Raw genomic sequence first — 17,567 nt, forward strand, 5'->3', positions numbered from 1 at the left:
GAATAAAAGTGATGGCTTTCTTAAAGCTAAGCAGTTCACACCAGAAGGAACCCAGTATGCTCGTCTGGGGAACAGTAGAGCAGGGTAGAACTGACAACTCCAAGAAGCCACTCTTTGGGGAAAACGAGTTTGACCTTGTTTTAAAGAGGAAACAGGAAAAGGTTTGGAAACAGGCTGAATACTTAATAAGTCCTAACTCTTAATCCCCTGGCATCTATCCAACAACTTTTCTCTTCCATCCTTACTTCTGTACAACACAGCACAGAGGTTAAGGTCACGAGACTCTGGAGCCAGAACCTGTGGGTTTCCCTCCCAGTCCTCACTCTTTCCAGCTGTAGGACCTGGCGCAAGTTATTTAACCTCTCTGTGCCTCAGTTTCTTCAATTGTAAAATGAAGATTAAGTGAGTTAATATAAGCAATGCATTAGTAAGCGTCTGGTACATAGTGAGAACCAAGTAAGAAGGAGCTATCATTTGTAGCATTACTGACTCAATTCAAGACCTGGTAATTTTTCACCTGGACTATTTTATTTCTGCCTGCAATGAATCCATGCTAAGAGTTGCTTTTCTAAAACACAACTTGTTCTATCCCCACCTAGTTTAAACCAGTCAATGATATCAACAAGGTACTGATCAACAGTGGTCTTATAAAACAATGGAATCTGATGCAGTCATTAAGAAGTATTACTATACCTTTAATTTCTTTACCTGAAAAGATCTCTATGACAAATTGTAGAGTAAAATACAGCAGGTTACAAAGCTGCATGTCTCAAAAGAGTCTATTTATATGAAATAATAAATAATGCATTTGTATACGTGTGTAGGAATGCATATGGGGTAACTAAAAGGATGGGCTTTCTGCTGGTGGTAAAATTTGAAGTGATACTTATTTTACTATTTATGATTTTATGTGCTACTTCAATTGTCTATATAGTTTATACTGTCTTAGTAATCAGACGGGAAAACAATAAACCTATTTTTACTTTAACAAATAAAGCCAACAACTTCAAGACATAGAAAAACAGATTTGAAGGAAATAGAAAAAAAATGTTAGCAGGATTTGAACTTGGTTGCTGAGGTTCTGGGCAATTTTTCCCAACTATTCTTTTATGCAGAAATTTTCTTTAATATGTATGAACTACTAACCTATTTAGCCACAGATGACTGAAATATGATCAAAATCCAACTAATGTTTATATTATAATCACACCTCAATGTTACCCCATCAAGAAAGGTTAGAAACTCTGCCAATTTGAGAAACTCAATCTGCATAAAGAACTTGTTGCTATTCCTATCATTTCTTTCATAAAAGCTTTTACTACATAAAATAGGGCAAAAATAATATTTCTGGGTAAGAAACAGGCACATAAAGACCTGGCATAAAGCATAACAAACCATTGTTTACTGCTGAAAAATTATAATCTGTGGGCAGTTTCCCCCATGTATGCATGCATGTATTTACGTATATGTATGCAAGCATATACGTATTTATGCATGCATGTATGCACTTATGTGTTTATGTATGAGTGTGCATGCATTATGCATGTGTTTACTTATTCATGTGCACACACCTGCATGTATACACATGTATGCATTTATGTATGCATGTGCACAAAAACACATTTATGGATGGATGCACGTACACGCACACGTCTTTGTGCGTGTGCACGTGTTCATGCATGTATATGCACACATGTATTTATGTGTGTGCATGCACATATGCGTTATGTGTGAACGTACACATGCACATGTGTAGGTATGCATGTATTTATGGATGTGTGTATGATGCACACCTGCTTGCATTCATGCATTAGGATGGGGTAATTAGAGATTTAAAGCAGGTCTCTGTGCTCTACTCTCACTCCCTAAAACATGTTACTTATGCCCTTTTCATCAAGTAACATGTTTAAAATAGCAGAAATGGAGTATGTCACTGATAATCTTTCACCTCTAACCAATTCTCTTTCTGCTAAATATTGATGACATATTTAAGGTAAATTGGAATCACAATGATCTAAGTAACATTCGCCCTCTGAGAGGAGACTTGAAATTAATTTTAACTGCAATTAATCTCTGCAAATACTGGTTTGCTCCTCCTGTGGTTGCATTCTTGCCACTGACTGCTAAACCACCGGCTCCCAGGCACAAGGTGCAGAGGAGCCAAGGCACCCGTTGGGAAGTGCTCCGTGGCCTGTCCCTCGCTGACCCCTTCTCCAGTCTGGGATCCCTGTTCAGGCCCACCTTGGGGCTCAGGCCATGCAGGCTCCGAGCATGGGGCAAGTAAGGAGCCTTTGCTTTCCGTGGAGGGGGCTGCCTGTGAAGCTTTGCTCTTGCTGCTGGTTTCATGTGATGCTAACTTAGTCTTGCCCTGTTTCTGACTCTTTTTCATCTAGACCTCTGTCAGAGACTCTTACTCCTTATTCTTCAGATTCCTGGTAGGACCTCTGACTCTTATTTTGTCTGCTTTTTCTAGATTTTACTCTTTGGCTTCCTAAACATGTTGTGTCGATCTGTTTCTCCCTTCCTCTCTTCCACTTCACTTTTAATGCTGAAAGCTCTCCCAGCCAGTCCATTCTTATCTAACAAAATTCTTGTTCCCTCCTCCTCACTTCACCTGCATTTATACATAAACTGGATCACGACAGTAGTAGATTCCTAAAGTGACACTGTTGGAGTCGCTCAACTAGCAGAGAGAAGCACATGGCTATAAAACAAAATCCTGGAGAAGTGAAGTCTGCAGCGTGGGCTATCAAGACTGGGTTACTGTTTAAAAGAATCAGGTGGGACAGATGGGGTCAGGGGTCTCACTCTCCTCTTTGTTACCTCACTATTACCTGGGGAAAAGGAGTAGGAGATCATGGGTAAATCAATCAAGATGGAAACCAGCGCTCAGTAGGGCCCCTTGTCTCTCTTCACCTTCATAACTGCAGCTGTCTATCCTCGCTGTCATGTTCTCACTCACTTGCCTCCTCCTCCCTCTCCGGCTCCATTCAAAGCAGCTCTTGATAATTTCATGAATAATCCTCATGTTGCCACATCAGGGTCTTCACTGTATCACATATTCTAGCAATACACTATCGATGCCCCCTTTTCTCCATGAGAGAATGCTCCTTTGTGCCTGTTAAGCAGTTTTATCTTAGGATTTCTCATTATTGAAGTCCCTGCAGGCTGGGTCATAGGCTCTTTATGCCTTCTATGCTCCCTCCACAGATAATCTTAGCACACCAATGGCCTCAACCACCACTTATCTGCCCGTGATTCAGTAATTCATATTCAGGCCCACACCCCCTCTCTGTGTTTCAGAGCAGTCTGTATAACTGCCTGCTTGACATCTCATTTGAATATTTCAAAGGCATCTCAGTATGCCCCCAAATTAAACTCACAAGCTTTCCCTGCCTTTGCCAACCTCGTGCCTACCTCTGAGCTCCCCTCCAAATCTGGTTCCCTTCCAGTGTTTCCCATCTGAGTAAATGGGCCATCTTCCCATCTGTCTGTCTGTCCATGCATCCACCCACCCATCCATCTGTCCATCCTCCTGCAAGCCAGAAGCACAGGAGTCATCTCTGATCCCTTGTTTTCTTACCGCTCATCCTATCCATTCAGTTTGATCAATTACTTCCCTTGAATCCATCTGCTTCTCTTCTTTTGAGTCCACATTATGATCACTTCTCTCCTGGGCTACTGAGAGACTCTCTTAACTAGTGTCCCCTTCCAATTCATTTTTTACTTTGTAGTCAGATTACATTTTCCAAATGCAAATTTGATTAATAACCCCTGTCCTTCCCCCCAAAAAGCCCTTTAATGAGGTTTCCCTTGTTCTTACAATAGACTAAAATCTTTAATCTGCCCTAGAAGGCCCTGCAGGCCTGGCTTCCACTTCCCTCTTTCTGGCCTACCTCACCCTCCCAACCCTCCCAGCTCTGGCCACCTGGCCTCCCTTCAGGTCCTCAGACTCAAGGGGTTCCGTCACGTGAAGGCTCTGTTCCCATGAGGCACCCTCTGTCTGCACCACCCCCTGCTCTAGCCCTTTATCCAGTGATCTTCCATTTCACATCCCCAGGGAAGCCTTTCCACGCCTTCTGAATAAGTCATCCTCACATTACGGGTTCTCACAGGACCATGGACCTCTTCTTTGTGGCCCTTAACTTCTATTTCATTTATTTGTATAATCATGTAATTCACTTGTATAATAATTTAAGTCTCTCCTCCACCGCCCCCATAGGAAACATCAGGGGCTGTCTCCATTTTGGCTCACTGCGGTCACCCTAGTGTCTTCACACTGCCACCTCTCCCCACTCTCACTCTGCTCCAGTAACGTTGGTTCCTTGCTGTCCCCTAACAGGCACCACGCTAAGGTAGGTGTGTCCCCCGCTCAGGGACTCTGCCTGGACTGGCTCCCTTCCTCACCTGCATCAGGTGCTGGTTTGCATCTTATCCTCTCAGGGAGGCCTTCTTGACCACAATTTAAAAATGGCAACCTCCGCCCCACTCATCTCCCTTCCTTGCTTTATTTTCTCAGTTACAAGCCTCACTTTCTAATATACATACTCTACAGTTGACTTAGTGATTGTTTCTCTGTTGCCCCACAAGAGTGTTAAGCACTATAAGGACAAGGAATCCTGTTTTGTTCCCTGCTCTCTCCCTGACACCTAGAATAGTGCCTGGCGTGGAGGCACTCAATAAATATCTGTTGAAAGAATGACTTCAGCTTGGCACGAAGCCAGGCACAGGGGCGGACCAATACGTATTTGTTGAATGGACCACAGAAAGGGGTAGAGAGCCTGGGAAGGACCTGCAGATTCTGGCTCCTTATCTCCAATCGCAGCAGCACAAAAGAAGATCCCTGGCCCCAGGGGGCTGCCATTAGCATGGAGATTTGGTAAATTGATGTGAGTCTTAAACTTAGAGTTAATGACAGTTAGAAACTGTCTGTCATTAGCTGCAAGTGTCGGGTATCAGGAGGGCTATATTTTGCGGTGGCAATGGTGGCCCGAATATTCGTTCATATGTGGTAAGGGCTATCTCAGCACATTTATGGTGTGAATAAGGGAAAAGTTTAACTTACTTAAGAGGAAAAGCCAATAAACAGTTTTTAAGCACCATAAAGACCATTTTATATGCAAACACTGTTGCAAAACAATGAATGTGATCATTACAAGCACTGCTCTGTTCTCTGAAAAGCACTAACAAGAGTCTCTAAGATGTGCTGACCGAGTCCCCCAATCCCTCATCCCAGTTAGCGCGTTACTCCCGGGCCTAGGCTCTCGGCAGGAGGCTTCCCAATCCGTGCAACTGATCTTTCTACAATTACATAATTTTTTAGGGGGAGAGGAGATGGTAACACTCCTCTGTGCCTATAAAGAAACAACCGATATGGGTGTATGCATAAGCGTGATTTAGATAAGTATTTCTATTCTTTTTATTCCCCAAATTCTTCCACAAGTCTAACAGTATCGAAGATTTATTTTCACTGCTGTAACTAAAGACACACAGACAGCCTCAAATGAAGCATTCCCAAATGACGATTCTCAGAGAGGTACTGAGCCCAGCAGTGGCTTCATCAGACTCGACTGGGGAGCCCAGGCTGGACAGGGGCCATCCCCTAGGGAAAGGGCACTCAGACTGGAAGAGGGCAAACCAGGAGGTTCCAGTGCTTAAGCCAACAGTGTTGGGATTCACAATGCATAAGCCGCATCAAACTTATCCTATTTATCGAGGGGTGGACTAACAGTGGTGTCTAAGGATTTGGATATCCTGTTTCAAAAGCATTACTAACTGTTTGGCAGGTGGTCTGAGTGACTGCTATCTAAGGATCTGCCGGCAGAGAGCCTTATATGTTATTATATAAATACCCACAGACAGTTCTAGAGGGATTTTAGAAAACAATAGAAAACAAGAGGAAAAGATAACCATTGCAACATCACAGATAAAAGTGAAAGCCAGACACAGAAAGAAAAAAACTGCATGATCTGACTGATACTTGGAATCTAAAACTGTGGAATACATGGAAGCAGACAGTAGAACTGTGGGTACCAGGAGCAGGGAGGGGAGGACGTGGGGAGATGTTGGTCAAAGGGGACAGAGTTATGTGGGATGAGTACGTCTAGAAATCTAAAGTACAGCATGATGACTTGGTTAACAAAACTGTAATGAATCTGGAAATTGGCCAAGAGAGTAGATTTCAGGGGTTTTTACCACACATAAAAAAATGGTAACTATGTGAAGAGAAGACACGTCGATTAGCTTGATGTAGTAATCATTTCACTATGTATACATACATTACATCATCATGTTGCACACCTTAAATAGAGACAATTTTAATTTTAAAAATACATGGAGAAAAAGAAAAAGATCCTGTGTGTGTAGGGAAAGGCTTCAGGACGCCGCAGAAGCTAAGGAGTAAAACTAGGAGATTGAGCAGCCGGCGTTGAGAAGTCCCCTTTTTGACATTGTTCCTAGAAAGGCACAAAAACAATGCAACCTGATGAAGACACACTGAAAGAGCCTGGGAGGGAACAGGACAGAGGCCAGGTGAGAGCTAGAAAATCAGCCCCAGCGATCAGGAATAAAGGCCACAGCCAGGCAGACTACCCAGAAATGGAGCCCAGAGTCACAGTCTGTCACAAACCAGGTTGACAGCAGAGTGGTGCTAACAGTTAGGGAGCAATTATCTACCAGCTCATCGTTTTGAACCTGAGTCTTCCAAATGCTGATTATTTTTTCCATTTTAAATTACCTTATGAGTTGCCTAAGCTGAAAAAGAGTAAAGAGTAATTTAGGAGTAATAAAGAAGAAAAGATGTGATTTTTCTCCAGGTAATAACAATCAACGTTGTTTTTGTGTGGCATTTCAGTTCACTTCCACAACAGGTAGTGTTCTCAGGAAACTATGACATTGAGAAATTCATAACTCACCCAAGGTCATTTGGCTAGTACTTGGTGGGGCGAAGCCTCCCACTGGATCTTCTAACTCCAAATCCTATGTTCCTCTCTTTTGCTCAAAAGGTCTTTCTTCCTTAGTCTACCCTCACTAGTTACCCATCTTCTACCAGCTCATGCGTGTCTCGGTCTGCTCCAGCCCATACATTGTAAAGTCATGGGAGTGGGAGGTGGAGTTGAACCTTTTCTGCCTCTGGCGACACCGTGCTAGACACACAGACTACACGCAGTGCCTATACATATGGTGTGATGAAATGGTAGGTCCTACGTGCAGGGTCTGGAGGTTGAAGATGGTCTTGGTGGTGGAAGAAATGTGCCCCGGGTGGTAGGAATGCCAGGCTCTCCTGGTGGGATCCGTTCTCCACTACAGCAGGAGTCAGCAAACTCCAGCCTGTGGGCCGAATCCAGCCCAGGGCCTGATTTTGAAAATACAGTTTCACTGGAACATGGACAGGCCCATTCATTCATGTATTGTCTATGGCTGCTTTTGGACTCAACAGCAGAGCTGAGGAGGTGAAATGAGATGGGCAGGTCTGCAAAGCCTAAAATAGTTATTATTTGGCCCCTTACAGAAAGAATTTGCCCAACCCAGCAATAGATTGTGATTGTTGGGAGGGCAGTACCCCACTATGTTTAGCCATCTTTCCGTAACAGTGCCTAGCATGGGGTCTGGCAAATAGTAGGTGATAAATAAATATTTGTTGACTGAAGGGATGAACTATTGGGTCTATTTAACCACATACTCTTGGTCTAGCTGTGAGGAGAAATCAGGTAGAGGAACGGGATTTAGTGTTTCTGTGCACACCCAACCCAGGGAAGGGTCAGGGCGGAGACAAGGTGGCAGCACCTCTGGAGGCTGAAAAGAACTTTACAGGAGAGAATTCACTTGGAAAGCCCTGGAGAGCCTGCAGACTGTCCGGGAAAGCAAAGGAAGCAATCAATACAGGCCACCCCTGCGTTCGCCTTGAGGGGCTATGCCTCTCCCTGAGTCCATAGAAACGAAATTTTCTAAGTAATTAAACTAGAAAATCAATTTTACATCACAAAAGGACAACTACCTACTCACGTGATCACAGGCAAGTCACTTTAAAGATGAGGACAGCACTTAGTAGAGTTAAAATATTTTAAATTTGTATAGATTTTGTGGTTTTTAAATGTTTTCATGAAAAAGACGGTATAAATTCTGATTGCAGTAAAGTTGGGAGGTAGGTTAGGCCATGCTCATCTTTTATTCTGCTTCCCTTCCCATCCCACATTGAAATGTGCTGGCCAGTGCCCTGCAGCCAGCCCACCCAGAGTACAGACCAGGCAGGATGCAGCTACTGCCTTGCTCATCATCAGCCCACGATGAAATGTCCTCTGACATCTTGTCACCTCGGCACCCATTCTGAGCTAGGTGACAATTAGTGATACTGGGTTAACAATTAACACAGAAATGAGACCCTGTCCACACTATTCTTCTTAGACAATAGACATGAAACTGTCAAAAATGAACTTCTGCAGAAGGCCCTTAAGAGTGGCAGCTCCAGAATTTCTCTCCAGGGGGCCTGGGGGTCAGCATGGGGGCTAGAGGACTTAGCTTGAAGCTACCTTTGAACAGCAAGTGCACAGTTTTTACTTAGTTTGCATACTTATCAGGGGTGGCCTAGGGAGATAAAGGATGGGGAGGGAGGTGACTAAAGTCTCCTTACGCTGCGCCTTGTCACTGACATTGGCCTCTGCAGACTGTGACGCAATGGTGAAAACTTCAGGCACAGCAGCAAGCCGGTGGGGACCAGCCATCCAACTGCCCACTGGGTGGTGATTATAAAAGCTGCTCCTGGCTTGAAATCCTGCCTCCACATCTCATTAACTGTCTAACCCTTTTACCTTCTTTATGCTCAATTTCCTCTCCTGTGAAATAGACACACTCATATTACCTATTTCATGGTGCTACTATGGGAAGTGCGTGAATCAACACTAACACGTGTGAAGTGCTTAGAGTGGTGTTTCGCATACAGTAAGTGCTCAGAAAATGCTAGCTTTTATTAGTTCGTTCACTAATCATTCAAAAATATTTCTCAAGTGTCTACCAAGTGCAGGTATTAAATTATACGTCAGGAAGGAGCGGACTCAAAGTTACACCGAACGGAAGTCAGTTGGATCTCTGAGCGCACTTCAAAATCACCCCACTGACATTGCCTTCTGCATCTCTGCATGTGCCCCACATCCGGGATACTATAGCCGCAGCAAGACAGAGGCTCCTCAGCCTCCCCTTCCACGAGGTATGGAGGGATGCCCCGGGCACTGCTGTGAGTTCCCCATTTTACCTCTGTGAATCCCCTTGGAGTTTGCTACAGAGCTGAAGGAACTCCTCAAAGGATCCTGCAAGCCACAACGAGCAGTCTGGATCCTTCTAACAGTGCAAAGCCTTAGTGGGCTCCTAGAGAATATGAAGGAAGTTGGAAGGATCTACATTGGTTAATTAACACCTCCCATGATGTCTGGCAAGAAATGATGGTTTCCTTCTCTGAGCCTCGATAAGACTGTATGCACAGCTCCTATATAGCCCAGTCTCATGGAGCTAGACAGGAGTCACAATGCTCTTATTATGTGCCTGGTCTGCTCTGTCCTGGGAGCAGGGACGTTGTCTCCATCACCTTGGAGTCCTCAGTGTGAGCCCAGTGTCTGGTGCTCCATAAGTGTCGATCAAATTCACTGAGGGGCAATTAAGCCTGAGATCTCAGGGAAACATCTTCTATCTAAACAGGGCTCCGACGACCAAATGAAGCACTAACTAAAGGAACAAACAAAGCACTCAGAGCCAGCACTTCTCACCTGCAAAACCAGTAGTTTGGTTTTCTAAGTGGCCAAATGGAAAACAGGGCATGCTCATGCTCAGTCAGGACCATTCATGTTAAATGTAAACCCCACCTTTTTTTTTTTTTTGGAAAACACACTATAGATCTGCACTGTCCAATATGGGAGCCTCGTGTACCATTTAAACTCAAAATAATTAAAATTAAACACAATTTAAAACTCAGTTCCTCCGTCTCACCAGCCACATTTCAAGTGCTCGTGTGGTGAGTGTCTACTGCATCAGACAGCGCAGACACAGGACATTTCTACAGTCACAGAAAATCCGCTGGGCAGTGCTGCTACAGAATCTCTACTGTCCCACTAAGAAATGGTAACTCAGGCAAATACAATTTAACTGCACTTTCACAATCAATAAAGCTAATATATTGCTCCCCTGGACTATCCAAACCTTTCAAGTTTGTTCTCTTAAAAGTAATAAGACATGATAGGCTAGATGCTCTCTAGGTCTATTCTCACGTTGCCTTTTTTTTTAATGTATGTATCTTCAGACATAGTATTAATTTGGTGAGTACCTCGTCAGTATGTTGGTGCAGTCATGTGTGACAGTGCGGTGACTGCAGAGGATGGATGGCTTCAGCCTTGGGAGAAGGAGGCTCATCAATCGACCGTGCGCCTCAGCATCGTTACAGGACATTAATGAGGTTGGGCTAGATTTAAGAACCTTCCAAGGTGTTATGAATTGGTAACATTCAGTCTCACCGCAATGGGGAATTTCTGAGATATAATGCTAGCTCTTTTGCTAATGAGTGTTGTGATATGAGGACTACCATTTAACTTCTGAGTTTCAGTTTCCTGTCCTTAAAATGAGGCTATTACTGACCTACCTAACCCAAGTGTCCAGAGGATGAATGAGTCCCTGTTTGCTGAGAACCCCGAGCTCCTGGCATTAAGGCATGCTGTGCATCGTTATTTCTATTTATTCTCACGTAGCAGCTGGGAAACATTAAGACTGTTATGTTTACTCCTTCTAAAATGCATTTTCCTTTTCAGCATTTTAACATTACCTACGTTACCCAAACCTTAAATCTAAAAGTAAAACTAGCCCCACAGCAGGACAGACACATTGACAGAGGGGGGGTATATAGGTAGTTTCTGCTTTCTTTAATAGGAGCATAACACTAGCTTTTCCAGCAGGATGAAGGCAGTAATTGCACCGTAAATTCTCACTGCATGAGGCTGGTGGTCAGTCTTAGCAGATGCAAAAAGAAAGTTATACTACAGTGCAATTACAGCAGCAACACTTACACGCAATGATGTTCCCGTATCTGTTCTTCATTCTGTTCTCATCCTTCTTAGCAGAGTCCCATGGTGCAGACTGCCCTTCAAAGAAGCTCTGGAGGAAGGAAAAGAGCGACACTAAGAGATACAATTTGGTGCAGGAAACACAGGGAGCTCAATGATGGAGGACATTCTCAAGAAATGGACACCAAGGGTCAGGAAGGAAAAGAATGTTCAGGGAATGGGATAATTGATTATTAAACTACTTTACATCTGAAATATTTCATTTAGCTTTTGTTTTTGTTTAGGTCCTGTGGTACAAATACGGAGCAGGGCTGAAGAGTGACCCATAATTTATCTGTACAATCCATTAAAAACTGCTGAGTGCTCCTCCCTATCCTACTTGAATATTCATTAGAGAAAAATATGACCTTTCTCTCAATTTCTTAATTATGTTACCATTTTTCAACATTCTCCTAAGACATATAAAGATATCATTTTTCTTCCCAATTGATAACTGAAATAAAGTTATTTTTGGTTAAAACTGTGACAGTAGGTAAGCTAAGACTTCACGACTTCAAGGCTAAAATCTTGTAATAAATTCTGCCAGAGTTTTCTCTTCATTTTTAATGTACCTTAGATGTCCATTTATTTAAGGATTTGGCATTATTATGCCCAGGGTCTTTAATCTTCATGTGATTAGTCAGACATATATTTTTCCTGTTCAAGTTATAATGAAAATGTACTCTGTTATCAGTTGACAAGTGAAAGAAAATCTAGGACTTTCAGTTCCATTTCAGCCGCATTCCATTTTACCTTCAGGTAGCCAAGTCAATAAGGAGGAAATGGGAAGAAGGCTGGTAGCAAGAAACATTTAGTAAAACTGATTTCTTGTCTTTGCTTCAGCTACTCATACTTCTTGGCACCAATTGGGAAAGAGGAAAGAGAAGGAAGACGGCATAAAGGTGGAGCGGATGAAGGAAGGCACTGTTCCAAAATGCTGTGGGGCCGTTCCACTCTGGCTTTAGGGCCAGAGATGTGACGTCAGGAACTCACACCCTCAAACATGTGTCAGGATTGCTTTTTAAGTTGTCTCTTTAGAACTGAGGCTCTTTTCTACTCCCCTAATCTCCATCCCACCTATGGTGTTTGGCCGTCTTGGCCATTTCCACCAATTACCAATATTTAGTGATTAGTCTGTGGTTCAACAGGACCTCCTTATTATTCGTTTCTATGGGTCCAGTTATGCCTTATTAGTTAAACTGCTCCTTGGTGCTGCTGCACTAGGTGGGACATCTGCTCACAGACCCTACAGTGAGCCCCGGTCACCTGCATCTCACACAGACCTGATCACGCAGAGGACAGTGCTCGGCGCCTTCTACCGTCTCTGCCACCAGATTGGATTCTGAGGGCCGGGACTGCGTTTGTACAGAGGCTGTTCCTCATGGTAGGAATCTGATTGATAATCAGTTATTGAATGAATGACTGACTGCAGTGTTTGGTGACAGTCTTTTTGGCTTTGATCTCAAAATGAAACTTAACTTCTGCAGCTTAAGTGTGTGAGTGGTTCAAATACTTGGAAAACCTGTGTGTGCACAGTTTGCAGATTTCATTCTGCTAGTTTGTGAAGTCCACACCCTATTTGTGACCTGCTGTGTGTTGATACCGCTGATACCACACAGCTCAGCCCTCATCAGAGCCTGGCTGGAAAAGAGCCCTGTCCTAGCTCTGTCCCACTGGCACCAGGACTTCCAGGCAACAAAACAGAAGGGGAGGACACACTATTTTATAACATGCAAGAGTGAAAGGATAACAGGGCAAACATAAGAGTTAGAGTTTTAGGGGCTGGCCCCGTGGCTGAGTGGTTAAGTTCACGCTCTGCTTCAGTGGCCCAGGGTTTTGCTGGTTCGGATCCTGGGCGAGGATATGGCACCACTCACCAGGCCATGCTGAGGCGGCAGCCCACATGCCACAACTAGAAGGACCCACAACTAAAAATACACAACTACGTACCAGGGGGCTTTGGGAGAAAAAGGAAAAGTAAAATCTTAAAAAAAAAAAGATTACAGTTTTAAATTGCCCGTCCTAATTTCAGGTCCCATCATGATCATCTTTGACACCTTATTATCATAACAGTTTTTACATTATATTTATGATCTTGAAGAAAACATGAGGGCAGGCCAGGATCAGATGTACTATATACCTACAGGTATATTAACAAATTCACAATATACATTGCTAACTGAAGGGTAAAATACTGTATGATGCAGGACAAATGCAAGTAAAAACACTTTCAGGTTAATTAAGTCACTAGAAATACTAGCAGTAAAAATCACTAGTTAATTCCACCTAGAACAACACCATTATATGATCATGGGATTTATTTAAACATGTAACTTCCATTGTCCTATATAACGTGCACTTAAAAATAGCTGTAGGGATTTTAAAGTCACACTCTTTTTCTGAATAGTGTCTTTGTTACTCTATGAATGACAATCATTTTACAGTTGAGTAATAACTATTATTTGACTTCCCTTATAACAATTTAATTTGACTTTGAGTTTGTCATGATGTAATTACGAATTTCATTTCCTTCTGCCTTTTCCACCCTTCTTAAAGTTTTCACATTTTGTTTATTGTAGGAAGATGAAGAAGGAAGCTGTCTTTGAGGGAGAACTTGCTGTCTTCCAATAGGTCCATGGTCACTAGTTAACCCTGTCACAGGGTGGAAGAGAAAGAGAGGAGAAAGGCGTCAACAGTGGATTAGGGGAGACGCATTTGTTGAACTAGTAAAAGAAAATGCTCCTCAGTCACCTCAGACAAATCCACACTGAGCCACGCCAGTCCCTTCCGTTCTTGACAAACAGACGCTGTCCTGTGCCGCACGTTGCTCACATCCCAGCTGTGTTTCTTTAGCATTTGTGGTAATCATAGGATTTCCAATAGCCCTTGCTTTTAAAAACAGCTATTTTAATTTGCTTGTTTTCATTTAACTGATGACCAGGAAACAGACATGAATCAACAATGAAACAATAGCCAATCTCCTTACACTTGAGTACTACACGTAGTTTCCAGCATGTTTTCATAGGGGTGGGCCCCAGTGCTGCCCATCCCCGAGCACTGATTATGGTGGGCATCAACACGCGCTTGCAGAATGAAGGAGTCCATCCTCTCAACTAGTCCTCATGCGAGGGGTCAGGCCTGGATCCAGCCTCCCTGCACTACAGCCAAGGGGTACGAGAAAAGACCACAACCAGTTCACAACACACCACCTGGGTCAGACCTTCACGGCTCAGACTCTTATGCCATGGATCTTTTTGTCCCACCTCTACCCTGACAAGGACTTTGAAGGGGAAACCGTGTTAAATCTACTTAAATACACATGGCCTACAACTGCTTTCCATACCTAGATTGCATCTCCTTGTCTCTAAAGGAAGGTTTACAACAAGACAAAATGAAAGATGTCAAGTAAACTTTGTTTCATTGTTGATTACTTTTACGAGATAGGAACTTTTGCTATCTGTGAGGACAACGTGATCATCACCGCAGCGAAGCAGCAGCAGGAGGGCCACAGCAGAAGGGGAAGTTCCGGCCTGAGCCTCCCCAACTTCCTATGCAGGAATTATGTGAGTCACTTTAAGTGGCTAAATGCATTTTTTCTTAAACAAAAGCAAATCAAAACAAAAAAGAGCTGTTCCAAGAAACAGATCAGATGGCTAGTGCTATCCACAGAGTTCTGACTTCTATATATATGGTGACCAGGTCTTGCACTTTCAGGAACAGCTCTGCTTCCAATTATTTGCCAATCTCCCCATGAATACATATGCATCATTAAGACCATGTGTCCTTATCCTTGGCCTGGAAAATAAGTAGTATACCTATGTGGAGCCCAGAGAGAGGAAGGAAGGGCTTTCCGGATGGGCTAACTTGGCTTTTGTTTCCTTTTGTTATGGTGATGATTATATTTTTTATTTTCTAAGAGGGATCCAGTTTTAAATGTTAGAGTTTTTTGTTAGCATACATTTTCAAAATATCTGAAAAGATATTTACCTTAGACTTGACTCCCTCTTATGCTTGAAGTAGGACAAAATTTCTAGTTAGAAAATAAAACTTTATCTAGAGCTCTAGAGCCAAAGGGCACTCAGAGAAATTGACATGATATATAGGTCTCTCACACTGTGGGCCGATGGCTACTTTCCTGGCTTGGGAATTCTAAGCAAGAATGACAATCGTGGCAGGAATGCAGGTCATCAGTGCTGTAGAATACTGTCTCCTGTCTGGTCCACAGCCAGGCCTCGCACACAGATGTGACTTCCGAGGCAGCAGACATGCTTCCTCCATTCCTTTGTTTCTGGAGAAACTGAACCTTCTCTGACTACTTGTCTCCTTTTTTTTGTACACCATGAGATGGACAGATAGTCACTAAAAAACTCACCAGCAAAATATGTCTGAGGAAAATTAAATAATTTTGCTATGTAATCATTCTACTATGTCCTATTTCACATAGTTTTTGGCTTTTAAACATCTTTTAATAAATTAAGCAAATCAATGCACATTTTATATGACTTTTCTCTTGTGCATTTTTCTTTGGGAAAGAACAAAAAGTTCTTTAGCTATTTTTTTATCTTCAAGAAGGTCAAAAGTTATATGTGTTCCTCTAAAATTACGCAGGGCCCGGTGGCGCAGTGGTTAAGTTCGTGTGCTCCCTTCGGCAGCTGGGAGTTCACAACATAACAAAAGTTATGAGCAGGTTCACTAAATCAGATTCAACCAAAGCACAGGGGGTACTTTGAAAACCGGCCCAATGAGAGAGCTGATGCGATGGCTACGGGAAATACGGCCAAAATCATCCTGTGGCGACTGATGACGTCTCACCCTCGGGGCAGCTGGTGGGACAGGCTTGGGAGACAGAGGACGGCCCATGCTCCCAGGACACTATTTATGAGAGGAATTGTAAATACAATAAGCACATTTAGGCAATATTTAGCGCTTAGGGCAGATTTTTAATATGCCGATACAATTTCACATACAAACTGTGGACTTTTATTTATGAAAAAAACACTGCGTATTTTGGGGATTTAAGTTAATGGGCCCACTGCACCCTCTGTTAGAATTCTCATAAATATACTTATGCTTTGACTCTACTTAAAATGTAATTAAAGTGTCTCCTCTGACCACCTCAGATCATATACACTGAGAAAAGGCAGCAAACTGGGGAGCCACTCTGCAAGGGTAATAAGTTTCTGAAACAGTAAAATGAAACTAGGCAAGCTCCAGCGAATGCCAACAACTTCCCCGCTCTGAGACGCTTTACTCTGCAAGGGCTCAGGGCTCGGGCAGAAGGAGCCTGAACATCCCCCACACAGCCATTTATTTCTGCACAGGAAACATGTTTCTGTGATTCAGTAGCCTCCTCCCCCACCTGGGATACCACCGTCATCTTCCGCAGGATATAATTAATACTTCTCAGTTGCCCATCTCAATAGAGCGTTACTCCAAAATGATGCAGTCTGTTAAAAATGCCACAGCTCCAAGATATTACAAAAGGAGAAAAAAGTCCCATTCAACAGAAAAGCTGCCATGAAGAAAGGGACGCAGGTCGAGGAGCCTGCAGGTAAGGCGCGTGTGCTTCCAGGCAGGGTGGGGCTAGTGCTCTCAGAAGCTCCACAAATCAGCTTCGCCTTCCTTTCTCAATGAATCAAACCGTGCATGTAAAATGACTAAAATCATCGCCCTGAAAGAAAGAAGATGAACCCACTGGGGCATGCAACGTCTCTGAACTTTGTTTTTGGCCCAAACTTCTCTTCTGGTTCCTCAAAGCACCGCATTTTACTGGGTCAGAAACTACTGATTGCTGTTGCAGTGAACCAACTGAAGACCCCAACGTTGCCCAACAGGCCATGGAGTGGAGTGCCATCGGGAAGGTGGCCCCAGAAGCCCAGGTACAGCGGCAGCAGTGGTCACCAGTCACTGTCATTATCCAATACCCTGGACGGGGGCAGCCAAAGGGAGCATGTGATGCCTTAAGGGCAAAAGAGGTGAAGACGGCGAAAACAAGAACTAGACACACGAACTGTTATTTCTAAACAAACTGAAATCTGAATGTGAACTTCTTGATATTTTTGAAGAAGTTGCTAACTGATCTCACACTTCAAATGGCCATGTTTCATTGCAACTCAATAAATTCCAAATTTTGCAGAATTTTTCTCTTTGCAGGATTCAGGCAGGTGATGATCTTGACAATAGCTGTCATATTGCTCTACCTAACATCTCTTTCTCTTTTGATAATGGAATTGAGGTTTGCAGCCTAAAAAAATTATATGATATTTTAGTGCCCAGAAACTCTTCCCCCTGACATTTGGCTGAGCTCTAGAACATGTTTTTTTATTCTGTTGAAGATTACTCCAAATGAGTGACTTTTCACAGCAACATCATATACTTCCTGTAGAATAATATCTGCTTATGAGTGTCTGAAGCTCTATCAGGTAAGCATTTTTATTCCTACTGCGTAGATAAGCAATTTAGGATTGATAGCATGAAGTTGATTGCCTG

General features: G+C 43.1%; 1 protein-coding gene across 8 annotated transcripts in view; it reads right to left on the reverse strand.

Annotated features, from left to right (window-relative positions):
- Nucleotides 1-17,567, reverse strand: part of PTPRM (protein tyrosine phosphatase receptor type M) — a 773,187-nt gene that overhangs the window by 85,425 nt on the left and 670,195 nt on the right. For all 8 annotated transcript variants that reach the window (XM_046671284.1, XM_046671289.1, XM_046671288.1 and 5 more), the window contains one exon: nucleotides 11,043-11,130. In XM_046671284.1, coding sequence (XP_046527240.1) covers nucleotides 11,043-11,130 — 88 coding nt within the window. The remainder of the gene's footprint in view (nucleotides 1-11,042; nucleotides 11,131-17,567) is intronic.

This window comes from Equus quagga, chromosome 9, assembly GCF_021613505.1.
Source record: "Equus quagga isolate Etosha38 chromosome 9, UCLA_HA_Equagga_1.0, whole genome shotgun sequence".
Lineage (NCBI taxonomy): Eukaryota > Metazoa > Chordata > Mammalia > Perissodactyla > Equidae > Equus > Equus quagga.